The sequence below is a fragment of the Amaranthus tricolor genome, chromosome 3 (genome assembly GCF_026212465.1).
Source record: "Amaranthus tricolor cultivar Red isolate AtriRed21 chromosome 3, ASM2621246v1, whole genome shotgun sequence".
Taxonomy (NCBI): Eukaryota; Viridiplantae; Streptophyta; class Magnoliopsida; order Caryophyllales; family Amaranthaceae; genus Amaranthus; species Amaranthus tricolor.
Window position 1 is genome coordinate 8021058 of NC_080049.1, and position 18222 is coordinate 8039279.

Genomic DNA, 18222 nt, shown 5'->3' on the forward strand with positions numbered 1-18222 from the left:
AGCCCAACCCATTAAAAAATTTAATGCCCATTTTCAATATCCTTAATGCCTACTTACTGTATCCTTAATGTCTACTCATAATATCTTAAACGTCTACTTACATCAATTTAATGCCTACTTACAAAAAATATATAATAGGCCGACCCAAATGTAGATGGTCTCTTTAAGAGACCGTCTCTCACAAGAATTTGTATTAATTTATTCGTTTCCATAATTGTCATCATGTTCAATATTTTTTGATATTTTTCCTAAAATTCAAAATTGTAATTATGATAATCTAACAATGTAAAAGACTGATTTTAATGATTATTAAATGAATTTTATGTCATTTCAATTTTAAACAACTATTGCTGGAAAAAAGGGCAATTATGTACTTCTAATAATTTAATAAATTACAGTATAATTGAAATGAATGTAATTTTTTAGCCAATATATTTTCTAAACTATACATTTATATATAACAGTGTAATTGGAATAATTGTGATTCATTGCATTCATAAATATATAAATTTTTCTAAAAATACAAATGTGTAAATATGGTAAGTCAAAAAATACAGATTGATCAAATTTCATTAATACTGTCTAATGAAAAAAAGACAAATGATATGTTCACAATCAATCTTTTTTTTTCTATTATACAATAAAATTAATAGAATGTATGATTTATCATTATAGACAATCATTAAAAGCAGTTAATTTAGTGTAATTTAATTTAATTAATAAAAAATCAGGTTGTATTTAGCTTAGTGACTGATTTCGCCCACACAGTAGGAGTTAAAAAAAGCAACTCCCCTTCCATTTGCCTATTAGAGATTCTCATTAACCCGAACTTTAAAAAACAAATTGACAAATGAAATTTGTGATAAAACAATTACATATATAATTATTTCTGATTTGGTTTTCCAAAATACTATTGTGTGAAAACAATGGACCATAATGAATAATGGTGGATGCGTCTTGCCTCGAGAAAAACTTGCCAATCCCACTCATTTTACTCTATGAATAACAATTTTGAAAAGAAAGAAAAAAAAAAAAAAAAAAAAAAAAAAAAAAAAAAAAAATATATATATATATATATATATATATATATATATATATATATATATATATATATATATATATATATATATATATATATATATATATATATATATATATATAAAAGAAAAGTAACTCTTATTTGTTTAGGAAAACAAAAAAAAGATGTTTTCCAATAAATCTTTTCAACTTTGACGAGATTAAGACGCTAACAAAAATTATTCATCTAATCCTTCTAACCCCTCCCCTCAAAATTTATTCCCTCTCATTTTATTATCCAAATAAAGAATTCGTTATCCCTCTAAATCCGTCCTCTCAATTTCCTTCCATCTAAATAAAAACGCTTAATATGAGATCTTTAAGATGAGAATACGGCTACCTTGGCAGTTGGCACTTGGCACATACATCCTCCGAGATGAGAATTATTTGCCACACACAATTCCAGTTTTCCAGTCCTTTGCCTTCAGGAGAAAATACAGTTAGATTAGCTTAGCCACTTCAATCCTTGGAAAATCCAAATAATATTGAGAATCAAAATTAACCAATTCAATTATGTTCTCAATGTGTCATCAGCCAACTCAATTCATATATAAGGAAAATATGCTTATTCTCTAATAGTAGAATATAAATAAGCCAATAAACTAAATCGCCCAGGCCGTTGGCCTGAACTTACAGCAAACATAACCACATAACATATGGCACATATTCTGAATCCAGCCTGTGAATGAATTCGGGTCATGCATACTGGATAATACACAGCGGATCAGATCATCTATAACAGAATTGATGATAGTTGCTTCACCGCTGGAACTGAGGAGCACGAACCTTGAATATCTCAATGGCAGCACCATCGAACTCGATATAATCACTCATTCTCCAAGGCATATCTCCAACTCTCAAAGTAATAACATCCGAGTTTTCCGAATATCTCAAAATCACACAAATTTGGACCGCTTTTTTTCTCTTCGTCTCTCTTTCCGGGATCCATTTTCTTCATAACTTAATTTTTCAAAGCCTCCATTTTCCTTCGTAGAAGACTTCTCTTTAGAAGCTTTCCTCTTACTAGAGGAAGAAGCACCATTAATTTCAGGAAATCCACCACCACGAGGAAGGGGCTCTTCATAGTCATTGTTAAATTGCCAATTGCATAAAATATCCTGCTTATCATCATATTGTGAGTCCAATGTTTCACCGGCTCCTGGAAGCAAGCTATTAAAAGTCACCTCCCCGTTGGACCCTCCTTTTCGCTCCAGCAAAATTGAGTCGGGTCTAATAATTGTTCCAAGAATACTTTTATTGGGCCCCAAATTCATGATAGTCTTCGTATTTGTAAGTGTTGCATAAGCCATCATGAAAGCTGATCTTATCTAAAGCAATAAACAAAGTAATTGCAAAAGTAGAAACATTAATACAAAAGGACCACCAATTAAAAAATAAAAATTAAAAATTTAACAAAACACTAATGATGTGTTTGGGATCCATAATTTCATTTGGAAATCTAAAATTGGCTCAAGTTTAGGGTTTGGTAAAACATAAAATTCGAATTTGGATTCTAGCCAACACACTTATCAAAAAAAGTACTTTTAAATAGAGAATTTGAGATTGAGTACCCAAAGTGTCCCAAACCTTGTCATCCAAAATATTTATTTATGATTTTATGATTGAAATTCTATTATTTGAAATGAGTTACTTGTTCCAAACACAGCCTTACTTTATTTAAGAATCAACTAAAAGAGAAACGGAAAGAGAAAGTACACAATAGTTCACATAAAACTTTTGAAATTCAACAGTACAGGCATTCGAGCTTTCTAAACCTCAATCCTAGAGAAGCAAGCAATATAGAATAAAGACAACAGAACTTTCCATCTCTAGAAAATAAATTTTATGCTTGCACAAAGAGCTGTGAAGAATGTGCAATTCTGTAGGAACTAAATACGTTCACTGGCAATCTGAATACAATATAAATCCTATCTTTCTCTACTCCCATGTCCTTTATTTATACTAATATCTCTAACTAACTACCCTTATAAAATATCCTTAATACTCTTATACCCAATATATCATACATAACTGAGAATAGATGAGATCCCCAATGAGATTCATTCACCAAACAAATTGGATGAATTCTTACGATATAAAGGAAAAACTAGAACAAGTAAGCCAAACAAAAGAACATACCTGGAAATAGTTAAAAGAGCTCTTCCCTATGTCATTTCCAGGTGTCTGCATGATAGCAGAAAACAGTATCCGATAAGCTATGAAAAAATTCAATTTTTACAAGAAAAGACAATAGCAAAAAATCGCAAACCGGAAAAGAAAATTTATGCTGAAAACTTAAAGAGTTAGCAGCACAAAAAATGACACTAAAAAGAAAATTTTAGTAAACTTCAGAGGAAAAAATTGAATTAAAGTTTGACCTGTGGATCTTCTATTGTAAGAAGTAATTGGCGTCCTTTATTTTCGAACCTGAAGTGAAAATAAAGAATGGAGAATGTCAGTGTAGAACACGAACTATGAGAATCAGAGTTGAGTTTAAAATAAAGCATACCCTTTGCGACTCTTTAGAAAAAATGTTTCGCTTCCATTGCAGGAGACACCAACATCCCACGTGTTCAATCTATGAGCGTAGAACTCAAAAAATTTAATCTGTTTACAAAATCGGGACCAGAACATTGTTCATAAGATGTAAGTATGTATATTATCTTGCATATTTACATGCCAAAGGTTTAAAAAAGCTTCAAAATCCTTGGACAATGTTCAAGGGTATGTGAATGAATCATCATCAATTGATCTCATCCTGGTTCCATCCTATGTTACATGGACTCGGGTACGAATATCGCACACGGGTGCGGATCCTAGTGTCTGGTACGACAACTTTAGAAATTTGGGATACGGACATCATCCTACCATTGGATACTGGGGAGATACGGATAAATTAATAAAATAAATAAAATATAATAAATAAAACATAGTTTTTTTAGAGGAAATAAAAAAAGTTAATAGTGCCTCACTTGTAAAAGTTCAAAATGTAAATACAGTAGTCTTTAAAAAAATTTGTCGGAGCGAGAATAGAAAGAATTGGGGTCCACTAGGCTGAGTTTACAGCACTTGTCAAAAAAGTTGAAACCATAAATGGTAAAAATAGATACAATAATCACATGATCCTTTTACCTCTTAGACTATGTCAAGTGGGAGAGAGATAGGCACAGGTTTGAGAAAAAAAACAATAAAAGGAAAATACATACCGGAGGCAATGTTGACATGAAGAAAAGGAAAAATAATGGTATTCGAGAAGACCCTCAACCAAAAACTTGATTATGGTTGGTTTCAATCATTGGCGATCGAAAGCCCCAAACTATCATCGTTGATGCACTTAAATTAGAGTTCTACTTCCTCACACTTAGGGCTTTGAAGGAATTTTAATCACATGATCCTTTTACCTCTTAGACTATGTCAAGTGGGGGAGAGATAGGCACAGGTTTGAGAAAAAAACAATAAAAGGAAAATACATACCAGAGGCAATGTTGACATGAAGAAAAGGAAAAATAATGGTATTCGAGAAGACCCTCAACCAAAAACTTGATTATGGTTGGTTTCAATCATTGGCGATCAAAAGCCCCAAACTATCATCGTTGATGCACTTAAATTAGAGTTCTACTTCCTCACACTTAGGGCTTTGAAGGAATTTTAAACCCTTATAATGGAGGTATTATTTCAATATCATCTCTAATTTTCAGATGTGGGCAAATCTATACCATACCCATGTTTATTTCGGTGTACTTGACACGTATCTGGCGCCGGTATCCGTACTGGACGTACCGGACACCAGTATGCCAGAGTAAATGGCGAGTCGGAGTAACATAAGTTCCATCTTTAGCATTCAAACAGAAGATTTAGATGCCAGTCAGCAGCAAACTGACGACAGAAAGCATTATCATGAATTTCAAAATGCTAAAAAAAAAACACACATTGCTGGAAGTGACCTAAAGAGAATAGCAAGTGTCAGTGATAGGGCACAATTGATGCTCATCGTTCCAAAATAGACATCAGAATCATTGCAGCCATTTTTTAGTCTCTTCAGTAAAATTCTCCTCCACTCGTTACAAGATTGGGAGAGGCAGACATATTAAAGAATCCGAGCAATGCAGACAGGGAGAGACCGTAGCTAAAAATAATAGTTTTACAACTACATTTAGAATTTCCTAAAAATGCAAATATTTGAACTAAATGGAGGAAATCTACACTAAAAGATCAACCAAATAAAACTGAGAACAATAAAATAAGAATCCCAGTAGCATCCCAGCCTAGTACATAATGAAAAAATAAGGGAAATGCAGCTCGATAAAGCATAACATACCAACAGAATTCCCAAGTTATGTTCTGTAGATCTTTGGCTGTCGTTTATGCTCTGCATTCAAATAAAGTATGCAAGAAAATTTTCAGAAGTCAAAACAAATGTTACAAGTAGCAGATCTAGTAACACAAGCACACATAACTTGATAAACGGCCAAATAGGTAAATTGTCAAAGACCAAAACAGCATTCTCTAAGAATGTAAAACAAAGTGTTTTGCATAATTGCCTCACAGCTCCTTTTCCATACAAAAACAAAGTGTTTCTTCTGTGTCAAGAGTATTAGAGACACAATTATGCAGCCTTCACTTCATTGATGTAAAGGCATCCTCCTCCCCCTCCCCCTCCCCCCCAACAAAACTGTTCTCACTGTCAATAAGCTCATTTATCATTCTCTGATGAATCCCAACTGTGCAAAAAATCTTCTTACAGGGGTGTGGGGTAACATAGAAAACATTTTTCGTCGAAAATACTTTTCCATGAAAAATTTTTTTGTTAGAAAATACAAGTGAAAATTAGTTTTCCTTCGTTTGGTTTCATCAATGGTGCATTTAGGCTTTTAGAATCAGGTAATCAACTTATCTATCGATCCAAATCGTCAATCCTGAGGATTCAGGGGGGAAAAGAAAGAGACTCGTTCATCCCTTGGTGAAGGTCTATGCTGATTGAAGGGGCTTTATATGTACTTGTTGCTCACACAATAATCTTAGATACCTCTAATATTTGCAATAGGAGGTTGCTTTGCCTTTAGGCCCCTAAATAAAGCATTTTAGGTATTTGGTCATAATCCTTTCCAAAATCAATAAAAGTTATAATGAAGAAAAAAGTAAAATAGAACTTACTCAGTCTTATCAAGATCGATGGGTTGCCTACCATATCACGATCTGGGTTTTGTATGAAAATTTTTTATGTTGTATAAGGAATAAAAGCAACGCTTCATGTGGGTTTGAGTTTATTTCAAAAAGGCATTAGTAAGAAGCTAAAATTTTCAGAAGAAATCATAACATGGGTTTCATGTCTAGCTAAACAAAATATTACATGCACAAGTTTGAGGAAAAGCAACAGAAGCAGAGCATTCAAAATAAAAGATATCAATCATTCAAGGTAGCGCAAGATAAAGAAAAACAACTGCCATGTAAATATCAAGTAGGATAAATGTAGAAGTTACGAAGGATTGACTAACATACGCATGGTTACTTCAAAACAATACATAAACAAGCAAACAATTGGAACAGGAAACTATTAAGACAGCAATTTTTTTCTATTTACACTGGCCAATTAAGCAAACTCAAAACATAGATCTTCTGAAAGATATGAAAATAATGTATGAAAACAACATCGATTGATGGAGAGATGCAAGAATATAGACAAAAGATCATTTCAACATGTAAGGGGATGGCCGCATAACTGCTCCCTTTAGGAGTAGCTTGCTGGGAAAAAGCAACAACAAAGAATAAATTAGAGTTCTAAACTCATAACTATCACGATCTATTCTTATTCTTTGTACTATCTTTGATTTCAAATATTAAACCAATCCCCCTTTTCACTTATTTAACCTTTAAAATCTGACCATATGGACAACTATAAAAAGTTAATATTTCAAAAGTACAAAATTTGACAAATCTAACAAGAGTCCATATGACGATGTTATTCGCAAAACCTAAAGCATAAAATCCAAAACTTATTAAAAAAAACAGATGTATAATTTATAGTAAATTGGTCAAGGCCCGTGACCATCATAAATCAACGGCCATGAACATTTGTGAGATGAAGTGTATAGCAGTTCTATCATCTTAAATTAACTATCCCTCTATCATTTCTCCAACACAAACAATACAACAAAACAAGCTACTTCAGTGCTAAGGTTCATGGTTTGTTCACTTACTCGTAACATAGCAATCAACATCGCAAGTAGTGCATAAGAGCCAATTCCTCCAGAGTATACCTTTAAATTAGTGCAAAATGAAGTCAAATAGAATTTCAACTGCCAAAAAATTGTAAAGAGCCAAAAAAAACATTATTGGTAAGGATAATATGAACTTATATACCTCATTCAACTCTCTCTGTTGCAGAAAGACTTTGAGAATCAAACAAAGTGGCCGCAATGGAGGCAACCTTGATATGGCATTCTAGAAAATGAAAAATGGATACGTTAAATAAAAAATATGAAACATACTACACAAAAAAGATTTAGTATAGTCTATAATATAATAGCTAGATACCAATCTGCAAGGCATTCATATGACAGAGCATACTTTCTATATCAAGGTAGGGACTTCAGTTGACACCTAATGTGCCACTTCTTTAGGTCAATGCAAGTCCCCAAGTTTCTATATCAGGCCAACTGTAAACCAGAGCAAATAGATTTTAAACATGCTCATACGTGATTCTGTTAATCAAATTTGAGCATGCATTGACAAGCAAGGTAATATAAATCTTAAATTGATTAAACTAAAAAGCTTTTGAACTTTTTATAAGGTGGAAGAGTAAACAGACCTTAATATACTCGGCAGCTTTTGGACCATTGTCGACATCGAAACTAAAAAAAAAATCTCAAATTAAATTCATCAGCAAAAGAAGAGATCAATTGAAATAAAATTTCACTACCTTCAATTTCACCAGGGAATTTAGTTTTCCCACTCATGGGACAAGGGAGGTTTGCAGTAGGTAGGGGACAACCAACGTAAAAGTTCAAAACACACAAAAACAACACCTAACATATCTTCAAAATTAACACTTTGGCGAAGAAAAGCAATCCTCCGTTTTCCCACATTTTAAATACCACGCCAAGTTGCACTTCAATTAACATATCGATTCACACGTTTTGGATTAGTATTCACAAGTGGGTATCAAATTCAGCAATAATCTTCCCATCACATTCAATGAAAGTTGACTAACAATGAGTACCCCATGAGCCGTCCACACAACACTCCTCCACTTAATTTTTTACTTTTGTTTCCAAAAGACTCAATTTGTTACTGAAATAATACCAAGTTGGTATGATAATTGATAGCGTAAAACTTAAGGGTTCACCTATCATTCTAATCAAGACACTGGGATTTTATCCTTCTCCTTTACTTTCAATATATAGCAATGATTGAATTAAAAGGATATTTGAAAGCTTACAAAGAGGACTAAAGCCAAAAAGCATCACTTATATTTTAAACATAATATTCAGCATTTAAGGGGTGTTTATCCAAAGAAGCATATTATTGATAAAACCAAGTTCTTGAGAAAACAACTAGTTAATAAAACCTCGAAATTCTTAGATGAAAGTTCCATGTAAATAACCAAATGCTTAAAGACAAACCATAGTGCAAAATATAGTCCACATCACGATCACATTGTAAAGGTTATGGCATGTTCTTGTTGTATAGGAAAAGAACAACTCACAAAAATAAACACAAACAAAGCAATAACGTAACTCAAACTTTAAAACAAACATAACTCAAAGTTGATCAACAAGAGGTAAGTGTAAATCCACCATAAAAATTAAAATAAATGACCACAAAAAGCAACTATCAGAATGTCAATAGAGAAAAGGAAAAACACAACACACTCCAAAGTGCTCACCTAATGTCAAATGCAACGTCGGCAACCTTCTCCACAAACTTAATAATTGGCACCCTAGCTTTACCGATCACCTGAGAATCAATATATGTATGTAAGTATATACTTCTACAAATTAAAGGAATAAGTATTTCAATGATGTATGTTAAATTCTTACGCAAATCAAGAAGACAAACCAAGGTTCAAATGCTACGACTTACCTCAATTACAAAGTGTGAGTAAGATGCACACAAAAAGCGAATTTTCCTAAGGTTACTCGCACAACGATATTACTTATAAGCCAACCTATGTAGTTTAATATTTAACACTCCACTAAGCAATAGTAATAAACCATATATATGTAAGGTACATCCGACTAAAGGGTTTTTGGCTCCTTGTTACTTCATTTTGATTTTGATTTACCCTTCCTTATTTAAGTTGTTTAGCATCTAATAACCATTAACTACACCTAATGTGCCACCATTGCTTTTATTCTCTAATCCTTTAAATCTCTCTCACTTTCAATCATCCATCCTATTAGATCTAATGCATAGCTAGTAGCTCGCATGAAGAGAAAAAATGTTCCAACAAAATAGGGCTCCAAGGACGGGTCCATAACACAGGTGTAATACAAGAAAACCTTAACCTTAATCAAAATGAGGTTGCTTTTAAGATTCAAACCCATCAAAATGAGGTTGCTTTTAAGATTCAAACCCGTGATCATTCAGTCACACAGCGACACATGAACGAATGCGCCAAAAATTATTGCTAACAATTAAGTGAAAAAATACCTCGTTATGAGGTTATTGTAAAGCCAAATATCGGTCAAAAGCATGAGATATTCCTTGTAAAGGCCCAACATGCGGTTCTTCCACACTCTAATAATGTGAAAAATATTGGTTTGTTTTAATTAATCATTTACAATGTGGTCGATTGGATGCGATGCGACCTTGTTTTTGCTCTATGCTAACAATTGGCACTAGAACCAAGGAACATTGCATCGTTTTAACAAACTAGTATTAACTGCATTGTATATGATTATAAAAATTGTGATAGACTACTCCAAGTGATATTTCATGATTTAGGATGACATTGGGCGATATGACAGATGCATCACCCCATTACCGCAGCAATCATCCCCTATCCAAAACTTAAATCACGATTACCATATTTTCGCACTATGCAAATTGGTCCACACATCTCCGTTTTTCTTAAATCAAAGGTAGTCTATAGAAATCCTCCAATCAAAAATGAAAAAAAATTAATCTTTTATGTAGGTGGTGAAAATCAAACTCTATTACAAAATGAACAGAAAAATTCTTAACCACTAGACTAACCCAAAAATCACATCCCTTGTAAACTTAAATATATTATATACACGCTAGACTTCCGTCTATGACAATCATGTCTAATTTTCTACGTCCCTAACGAACAATTTCAACAAACGTGGAGACAAGAGAGGAGAAAGGAGAGGGAAAAGAAATGGAGAGGAAAACTAGGTGGTGCGCAACATAGCCATTAACGAAAGTAGGGAAATGAGAAGTAGAGACGAATAAAGGGAGATAGGAAATAGCGTAAGGAAGAAAGGTGATATAGGCATAGTACAGACACAAGGCAGCGTCATATCATATCGCCCGAGCTTTAAAGGTTTCCAAATTTATCGAATCTATATCACCCGCATTGTCAAGGTGTAAAAACATCGCATTTTAGGTTGGCTCATGGAATATATCATACTATTGGCCAACATTTGATGATACAACAATCGCATAACTCCATTGTCGTATCACCAACTAGTTCAAGGAATATCTCATGCCTTTAGGCCGGTTCAAGGAATATCTCATTATATATATATATATATATATATATATATATATATATATATATATATATATATATATATATATATAAGAAATCAATGTGCAATTTAAAAGTTTATGAAAAATGACATGGAAGAAGTCTTTTGAAAGCATTCCAATTTCTAGCTACATTCTTTAATAGTAATAGATCCACAAAAGAAAAGGTTTCATGTAAGACTCTAATTACTACAATTTTACAACCATGTTGTCATGAGCATATGGCATCATACTTTCATTTAGATCCGCGCCTAAATGATTAGTCATTCTTTGTCCCGATGTCAAAAATTCAAATTAACTCCAAGGTTTTCCAAATAAATAAAAATATCCAACAACAAAACCAATATAGCATGTACTTCAAATAAAAATTATGCTACATTCGTGAAATGGAAATACCTGTATTTTTTTTGCAATGCCCTCTCGCGACAAAGCCTTAGCCAGAGCTTGTAATCCAATTTGTGGAGTTTTGATATTAGAATTAAGAATCACAACCTAAAAATAACAGCGATCTTAGATAGAGAAAATTCATATAACATTAGATTTATATGTGATGTTTCAATACGATGATAACTTAATGGTCTTCATCCACCCATTAAAAAAAATCCGATCCCTTAATGTCGTTTAAATTTAGTTTCTATGGTAAAGATAACATTGTTGCATACCATGGTGTAAAAACGCAGTCACAATCACGGTCGTGATTACGATTCACAGTAACGAAAAAAATGCGGTTATCACGGAACGGATCGCGGTAGAATAATTTTTAAATGATTTTTTTATTACATTTAATAATAATATATATATTAATGTAATTAATACAAATACAATTTTTTTTATACAAATACAATTTTTACAATTACAATAATAGATGTTATTAGACGTTAAGGGTCCTGTACAATGAGTATAGCTTAGTATACATATTTTAATTTTTTTGAAAAAAAACCTTTTGCATTAATCTTTGTAAAGCCACACCAATACATAGAAACAAGGCACATTAATTTGTACTTCATGTTGGAGTACAGCTGTATAATGCATAAGTAATTGTAAAAGTCACAACAACACCTCTTTCATTCTCTTTATTGAAAATAAAGATCTATGACATCTCAATAATATACTTACCGAGCAACTACTCTTCTTCAACTCTTTCGAAGTATTTGTACTTTGAAGATGGCGTTCAAGGACCAACTTGGATCTGGTGAAATGTCTTTTGTTTTCTTGTTTGCAAATTCGTGTAAGTTTTTTTATTGTATTATTTTATTTTCTTTTTTTTGGGTTAATTGGTATGGTATGCGTTCGATATCGCCCCAAAACAGAGCATCTCGCCGTGATTCACAGAATTTTCCATTACAAAACTGTAAAAACGGCCGGTTTCCGACACATAATGTCGTTTTTTGGGTCAGCGTTATAAAATGTGAGATCTCGGAACGGCGACTTCATAAACCGTTATAAATCGTGCGTTCCAAGATGGAACGTCCGTTATTTTATTCCATGTTGCATACTATCTAAGAAGCCATTTCCAAATGATTTTCACGAGTGGAATTCCTCCAATTTGATTAAAACAATTGCATCATTTACCACATAGGCATCTTTATTTAATCACGGAGAGCTGTTAAAGGGAAAACGAGCAAAAATAGAAGATACATATGATATTTTCAAAAAAGTAGTTCTTATTCAAACTAGCCTACATTACATAGAACTAGAAGGATAAAAGTTAAAAGAGCAAGCATCAAACAAACCAAACAAACGCGTAACAAAAAAAAATAAGTTTATGAAAAGGCTATGTCAACGAATGGGTAAAAATTCAAGCTCACAATAGGAAGAACTTTGCGGCGAAAGCAAGACGATCATAGACAAAGAATTTAGAAATAAACGGTCCAAGGAGATAACAAGTGAAAACCATAAACAGAGAGGGACAATACATACATCAATGTCACTAGATGGGAGATACAGCCCTGTTCTATATGACCCGAAAACCTCTACCTGTAAGCAACGAGAGAATTGGAAAACAATTATAGTTAATTCTAAGTGCAACAAAACAATATGAATAAGCGGGTTCAAGACCATGAGAGGGAAGTTAAAGTACCCTGCAACTAGACCATATATATTTGATAACTTTAGAGACACGTTCAATAGCTGCATTGCGTGATGCTTCTTCTTTAGGAGTTGGAGATAAAAATTCACAGAAGTCCAAGATCTCTACATGCCAAATTCAGGGTTATATAGTAGCAAATTCTCCACTCCACATGTTTTTTACCCATAAACAAAGGTAAATTGTGTAATCTAGCAACTTAATTAGTAAGCCACTGTGACCTAATGCGCAACTAAAACTAACTAAAATTTGCTTGTCACAATTAGCACAAGGTAGCAAATTAGGCTACTGATTAGACTTAAACTTCTAACAGAAGTGGAAAACAGAAGTTCCAAAAAAGTTCTAACTTGAGAGAAATCCAATATTCCAAGGGTTCTAACATGTTCTTAATGCAAGACAAACCAAACTAAACCTTCAATAATTTAAAACGTAGAAAACTAAATAATAAGGTCACGCCTTAGTCTCTTCCTAGCTCTAAGCCTTCAATCATCTTAGCCTTCACAAATCAAGTACTTGCCCCTTTCGCTTTGTCGCAACTTAAAAAAGGAGGGAGTATGTCATTCCTGAAGTCGAACAGTCAATAAAATATACTAATGGAGAAACAATTTGGAACACATGTCAAACTCTCATTAAAAATTTTTCCGCCTTTTTTTTCTGTTGTTGACATATAAACTTTTAGTATTTGACTTGATATTCAAAGAAAACAATTAACTCATAAAAATATGTAATATTTGTTGATTAATTATAAATATATGTGATCTAATGATATACTACTATTATATTTCCTTATATAAAGTTATACTTTTTTATTCCAAATCTTAAAGGAAATTAAAATTTGCTTCATTAAATCGTAATCAATACTAAAGTGACTCAATCAAAAAAAAATAAAAATAAAATAAAGGGAAAAGTGCCAGAAAGTATCTAATAAAAAAAATTCCCGAAAAGTACATAATAAAAAAAGTTTTGTCAAAAAATACCTAACAAAATTTTTTCTTTTCCAAAGAGTACCAATTAACGTTTTCCTTCAGTTGTCTGTCAAATATAACGGTTGACTGGTCAAAATCGAAAATTTTTCTTCCTCATCTTCAATTTTTTTTCCAATGAAATTTTCCTCACTATCTTCTTTCTCTACTCTTTACCCAAAATCAAAATTAAATTGGAAAAGAAATTGAAGATGAGGAACAAGAATTTTTTATTTTGTCCAGTCAACCGTTATATTTGGCAATCAACTTCAGGAAATGTAGTACGCTTTGGAAAAGAAAAAAATTAAGTTAGGTATTTTTTGGCAAAACTTTTTTTAGGTACTTTTTGAAAAAAATTTATTAGGTACATTTTGACAATTTTTCTTAAAATAATTAATTTTTTATACACAATCTTAAGTCTTAAACTCAAAATGTATATTATATGTTATATTCATTTTATATTTTTTATGATTCTTTAAAAAAATTTCTTATCAAATTCTACAAATTAAATTAAATATAATATATTAATAAAAAATCTAAAATCTTTCAATGGTAGGATCAAAGAAATTTAAAAAATAATTTTTTTATAATAAATAGAGTATTCTATTGCATGTGAAAATTGTAGTAATTAAAATTAAATAAAAACTATTAATGGACATTTTTTGACTTGGGTTCTATGATTTCATCGATCAATCAATAATCAATAAATCATAAAATATACTAATAAAGAAAAGACTTTGACACGTGTCATAATCATAATCATAATCATCATATCATAAATCATAAAATCATAAAATATACTAATAAAGAAACAACTTTGACACGTGTCACACTATCATTAAAAATTTTCCCGCCATTATTCTATTATAAATGGGAAACTTTTGATATTTGATTTGATATTTAGGGAAACAATTAACTAATCAAAACAAGTAATATGTGTTGATTAATTAATAACTATATGTGATGATCTATAGAAATACTATATTTTCTTATATAAACCAAAAAAATAATATACATAAATATCTTTATTTTTAACTTGGATAATAGATCATCATCATATAATGAATAAGCTAACTAATTTAGCTATTTTTTCAACTAAATCCTCCTTTCTATCTATCATAGTTGAAGACTTAGTAAATTTTGTTTGTCTTAATTATCAATAATTACTATGAGTATATGTTTTAATATTGTTGTATAGTAAATTATTTATTCACTTTGATAATGATAATATCTTAACAAATATAAAAATTTAATAATTAAGTTTAAGTTGTAAATGAATTAATTTTATAAAATAATATCATTATTCATATCCGTAAATATCATAATCATCATAATCATAATCATATCATAATCATAAAATATACTAATAAAGAAACGACTTTGACACGTGTCATGCTATCATTAAAAATTTTCCCACCATTATTCTATTATAGATGGGAAACTTTTGATATTTGGAAACAATTAACTTAGCAAAACAAGTAATATTTGTTGAGTAATTATAACTATATGTGATAATCTATAGAAATACTATATTTTCTTATATAAACCAAAAAAATAATGTACATAAATATCTTTATTTTTAACTTGGATAATAAATCATCATCATATAATGAATAAGCTAACTAATTTAGCTATTTTTTCAACTAAATCCTCCTTCCTATCTATCATAGTTGAAGACTTTGTAAATTTTGTTTGTCTTAATTATCAATAATTACTATGAGTATATGTTTTAATGTTGTTGTGTAGTAAATTATTTATTCACTTTGATAAAGATAATATCTTAACAAATATAAAAATTTAATAATTAAGTTTAAGTTGTAAATGAATTAATTTTATAAAATAATATCATTATTCATATCCGTAGGTTTTACATGGGAATCTATCTAGTAATTCCCATGATGCAAGAGAGCAATTGAAGCAACGCCTAAAGCTATTCATAAGAATCAAAACTCAATCGAGCAATTTGCATAGCAGTCACAATTCATCATGCAAAATTGTCCTACATAAAGTGCAATTGTTTTTAATTCATCTGGATTCATATTAAAAATACTAAGTGTTAACAGTTAAAATAGTGCATTAATAGTGTTAAAACAAAAGTAGTGCTGACTATAAAAAACCTAGAAGTATTTGACATTCATACCATAAATGGTAAAACAATAAATTCTGAACCAAGACAGACTCCGGCAGCTAAAAATACCAAAAATACATACCTTTATGAAGCTGAAGCATAGGGCTTTTAAACCGACAATCGGGCCGAAACCAGCCACTACTCTCTAATGTTCGTTCAGGTTCTTTTTCTGGCTCCTCCACAACAACCACATGAGAAGCAGAAAACTTTGGATGAATTACTTCATTGGATGAATCATCGACATCAAGGGAGAAATAATCGATTGCTTCAGCTTCAGCGGAAGCGGGTTCCAATGAGGACAGGGAAATTTCATTACGGAATACAATATAGGCGTCGGATTCTTCACCGAAAGTTGAGTTATCAGCAGTGGAGATGGGGGTTGTAGCGGCGGAGGATGAAGGAAGAAGAGGGCTTAGGGTTTCATACGCGACCTCCATTGCAGTTAATTGCTGATTTTTGCTGCAATTTTGGTTTGGCTCATGCTTGTCAGATTAGGGTTTATGGTTTGATTTCCCAACATGCCCGCGATTAACTTGTTGACGTCGATAATAGGATGGGTTTTCTTTTGAGCGAATAATAGGTTAGGTGTAGAGTGGGAGCAATTATCACTCTTGTGGGCACATATTATTAAACTTTGTCACTCTTTTTTTTCATCGTTATCCCTAATTTAATAAAATGACAAAAATGTTTTTGGACTTAAAATTTGTTTAATACATTTCAATCTCACTCAATAATACTTTTATAACTCTAAAAGCACTAAATCAAAACATAAAATTTATGGAACTAAAGCGTAGGAAATGAAATCCAAACACTTTTATCGCCACCCTATATGTATTGAATTTCCAATACCGCCTCTGCATTATATATGAACTCAAACACAATAATCTCTCTAAAATCTCTCTAAAAACGCTCTCTGAGTTAAAACAAGCTAAAAGTTGGAATCGATTTACAATGGCTAACCAAAAAGACTGATTCAGTACGTAGTTTTATCGATTCGAATGATTTTTTAAAAAAAAAAATTGCAATCGCACAAAACATGCGACTGAACCGTGGTTGGGTCGCACAAAACGTGCGACTCCACCATGGCCCAGTCGCACGTTTTGTGCGATAGCAATTTTTTTTTCCTTCCCTCTTATTTATTTAAATTAATTTATATTTTGTTTATATTTTTTATATGTTGTAGTATATTATTTTATTTGATAATTTATATTATTGTTAATTATACTATTTAAATTATTTTTAATTTTTTATTTAAATTATTGTAGTAATTTACAATTTATGTTGTAGTAATTTATTTAATATATAATTTATGTTCAAGTAATTATTTTAATTATTTTATATTTTAGTATTATTTAAATTATTATATTTTATATGTATTTTATTACCTAATTGTTTACCTAAATATTTATTTTTTAATTTAAATATTATTTATTATTGATTGTAAATCTACGTTACATTTGCAGGACCATGAAAATTTAGGGGATAATGTAAATTACTCTGGTAGATTTGTTACGGATAGGGGAATTTGATTCTGTAAATGAATTACATGCTTGCGCCAATGAGATTGCAATAGGAATTGGCTTTCAATTTACACGTACTTCATATAAACAAAAAGAATGACGTTCTAGAGTTAATTTGTATTAAGATGTCACTGCTATGGTAATATTATGGGTGATTTGCAAAACTTAGATAACACAACCCGACCAGGTTCTAAAAGTAGAACATGTAGGTGTAAATTTATGATTGTATGTAGTAGTCGTAAACTAGGGGAAAAACCTTGGAAGGTGAGAGTGTTTCCTGGTGAAAAAGAAACACATAACCACTCGTTCTTGATGTACAGAGATGGTCATGTAAGGGACAATAAGTTTACTGTAGATATTCGGCAGCACATACGAGACCTTAGTGCAACCGGCATGCAATCTGCCTTTATCATGACCTCAATTAGACAAAATTATCCTGGTTTTTTTGCTAGTATGAATCAGATATATAATGTTAGACAATCAATAAGGAGAGAAGAGATGGAGGGTAGGACTCCGCTCCAACACTGTCTTTATATGGCTACAGAGCATAACTAAGTGGTATGGACAGACTTGGACAGTGAACGGCAATTGAGTAGATTGTTAATTGTAAATCCCACATCGATTCGGATAATACATACGTGGCCCTATGTTGTGTTGATAGATACGACGTACAAAACAAACAAAAAAAAGTGGTCGCTTTGTGAGATAATTGGAATGACGCCAACCAATCACAAC

At 31.6% G+C, this 18222-nt stretch overlaps 1 protein-coding gene across 1 annotated transcript; it reads right to left on the reverse strand.

Annotated features, from left to right (window-relative positions):
* Positions 1 to 1543: 1543 nt before the first annotated feature.
* On the reverse strand, positions 1544 to 16547 carry LOC130809423 (uncharacterized). The gene is made up of 13 exons (XM_057675207.1): positions 16050 to 16547; positions 12872 to 12984; positions 12712 to 12768; positions 11188 to 11283; positions 8963 to 9033; positions 7886 to 7928; positions 7438 to 7518; positions 7275 to 7334; positions 5396 to 5446; positions 3587 to 3684; positions 3456 to 3504; positions 3217 to 3261; positions 1544 to 2405 (listed from the first exon to the last, which is right to left on the reverse strand). The coding sequence occupies exons 1-13, from the start codon at positions 16402 to 16404 to the stop codon at positions 1974 to 1976; spliced, it is 1551 nt and encodes a 516-aa protein (XP_057531190.1). The 5' UTR covers positions 16405 to 16547; the 3' UTR covers positions 1544 to 1973.
* Between the last annotated feature and the right edge of the window lie 1675 nt (positions 16548 to 18222).

What these genes read in the sequence shown, in the direction of transcription:
- LOC130809423 (XM_057675207.1), bottom strand. Translation starts at nt 16,404, where the DNA reads ATGGAGGTCGCGTATGAAACCCTAAGCCCTCTTCTTCCTTCATCCTCC. An exon ending in ATAACTTGGGAATTCTGTTG is followed by an intron (nt 3,685 to 5,395) that starts GTATGTTATGCT and finishes TTTTGTAAACAG; the next exon opens with ATTAAATTTTTTGAGTTCTA. An exon ending in TTTCTAAAGAGTCGCAAAGG is followed by an intron (nt 3,505 to 3,586) that starts GTATGCTTTATT and finishes TTTTCACTTCAG; the next exon opens with GTTCGAAAATAAAGGACGCC.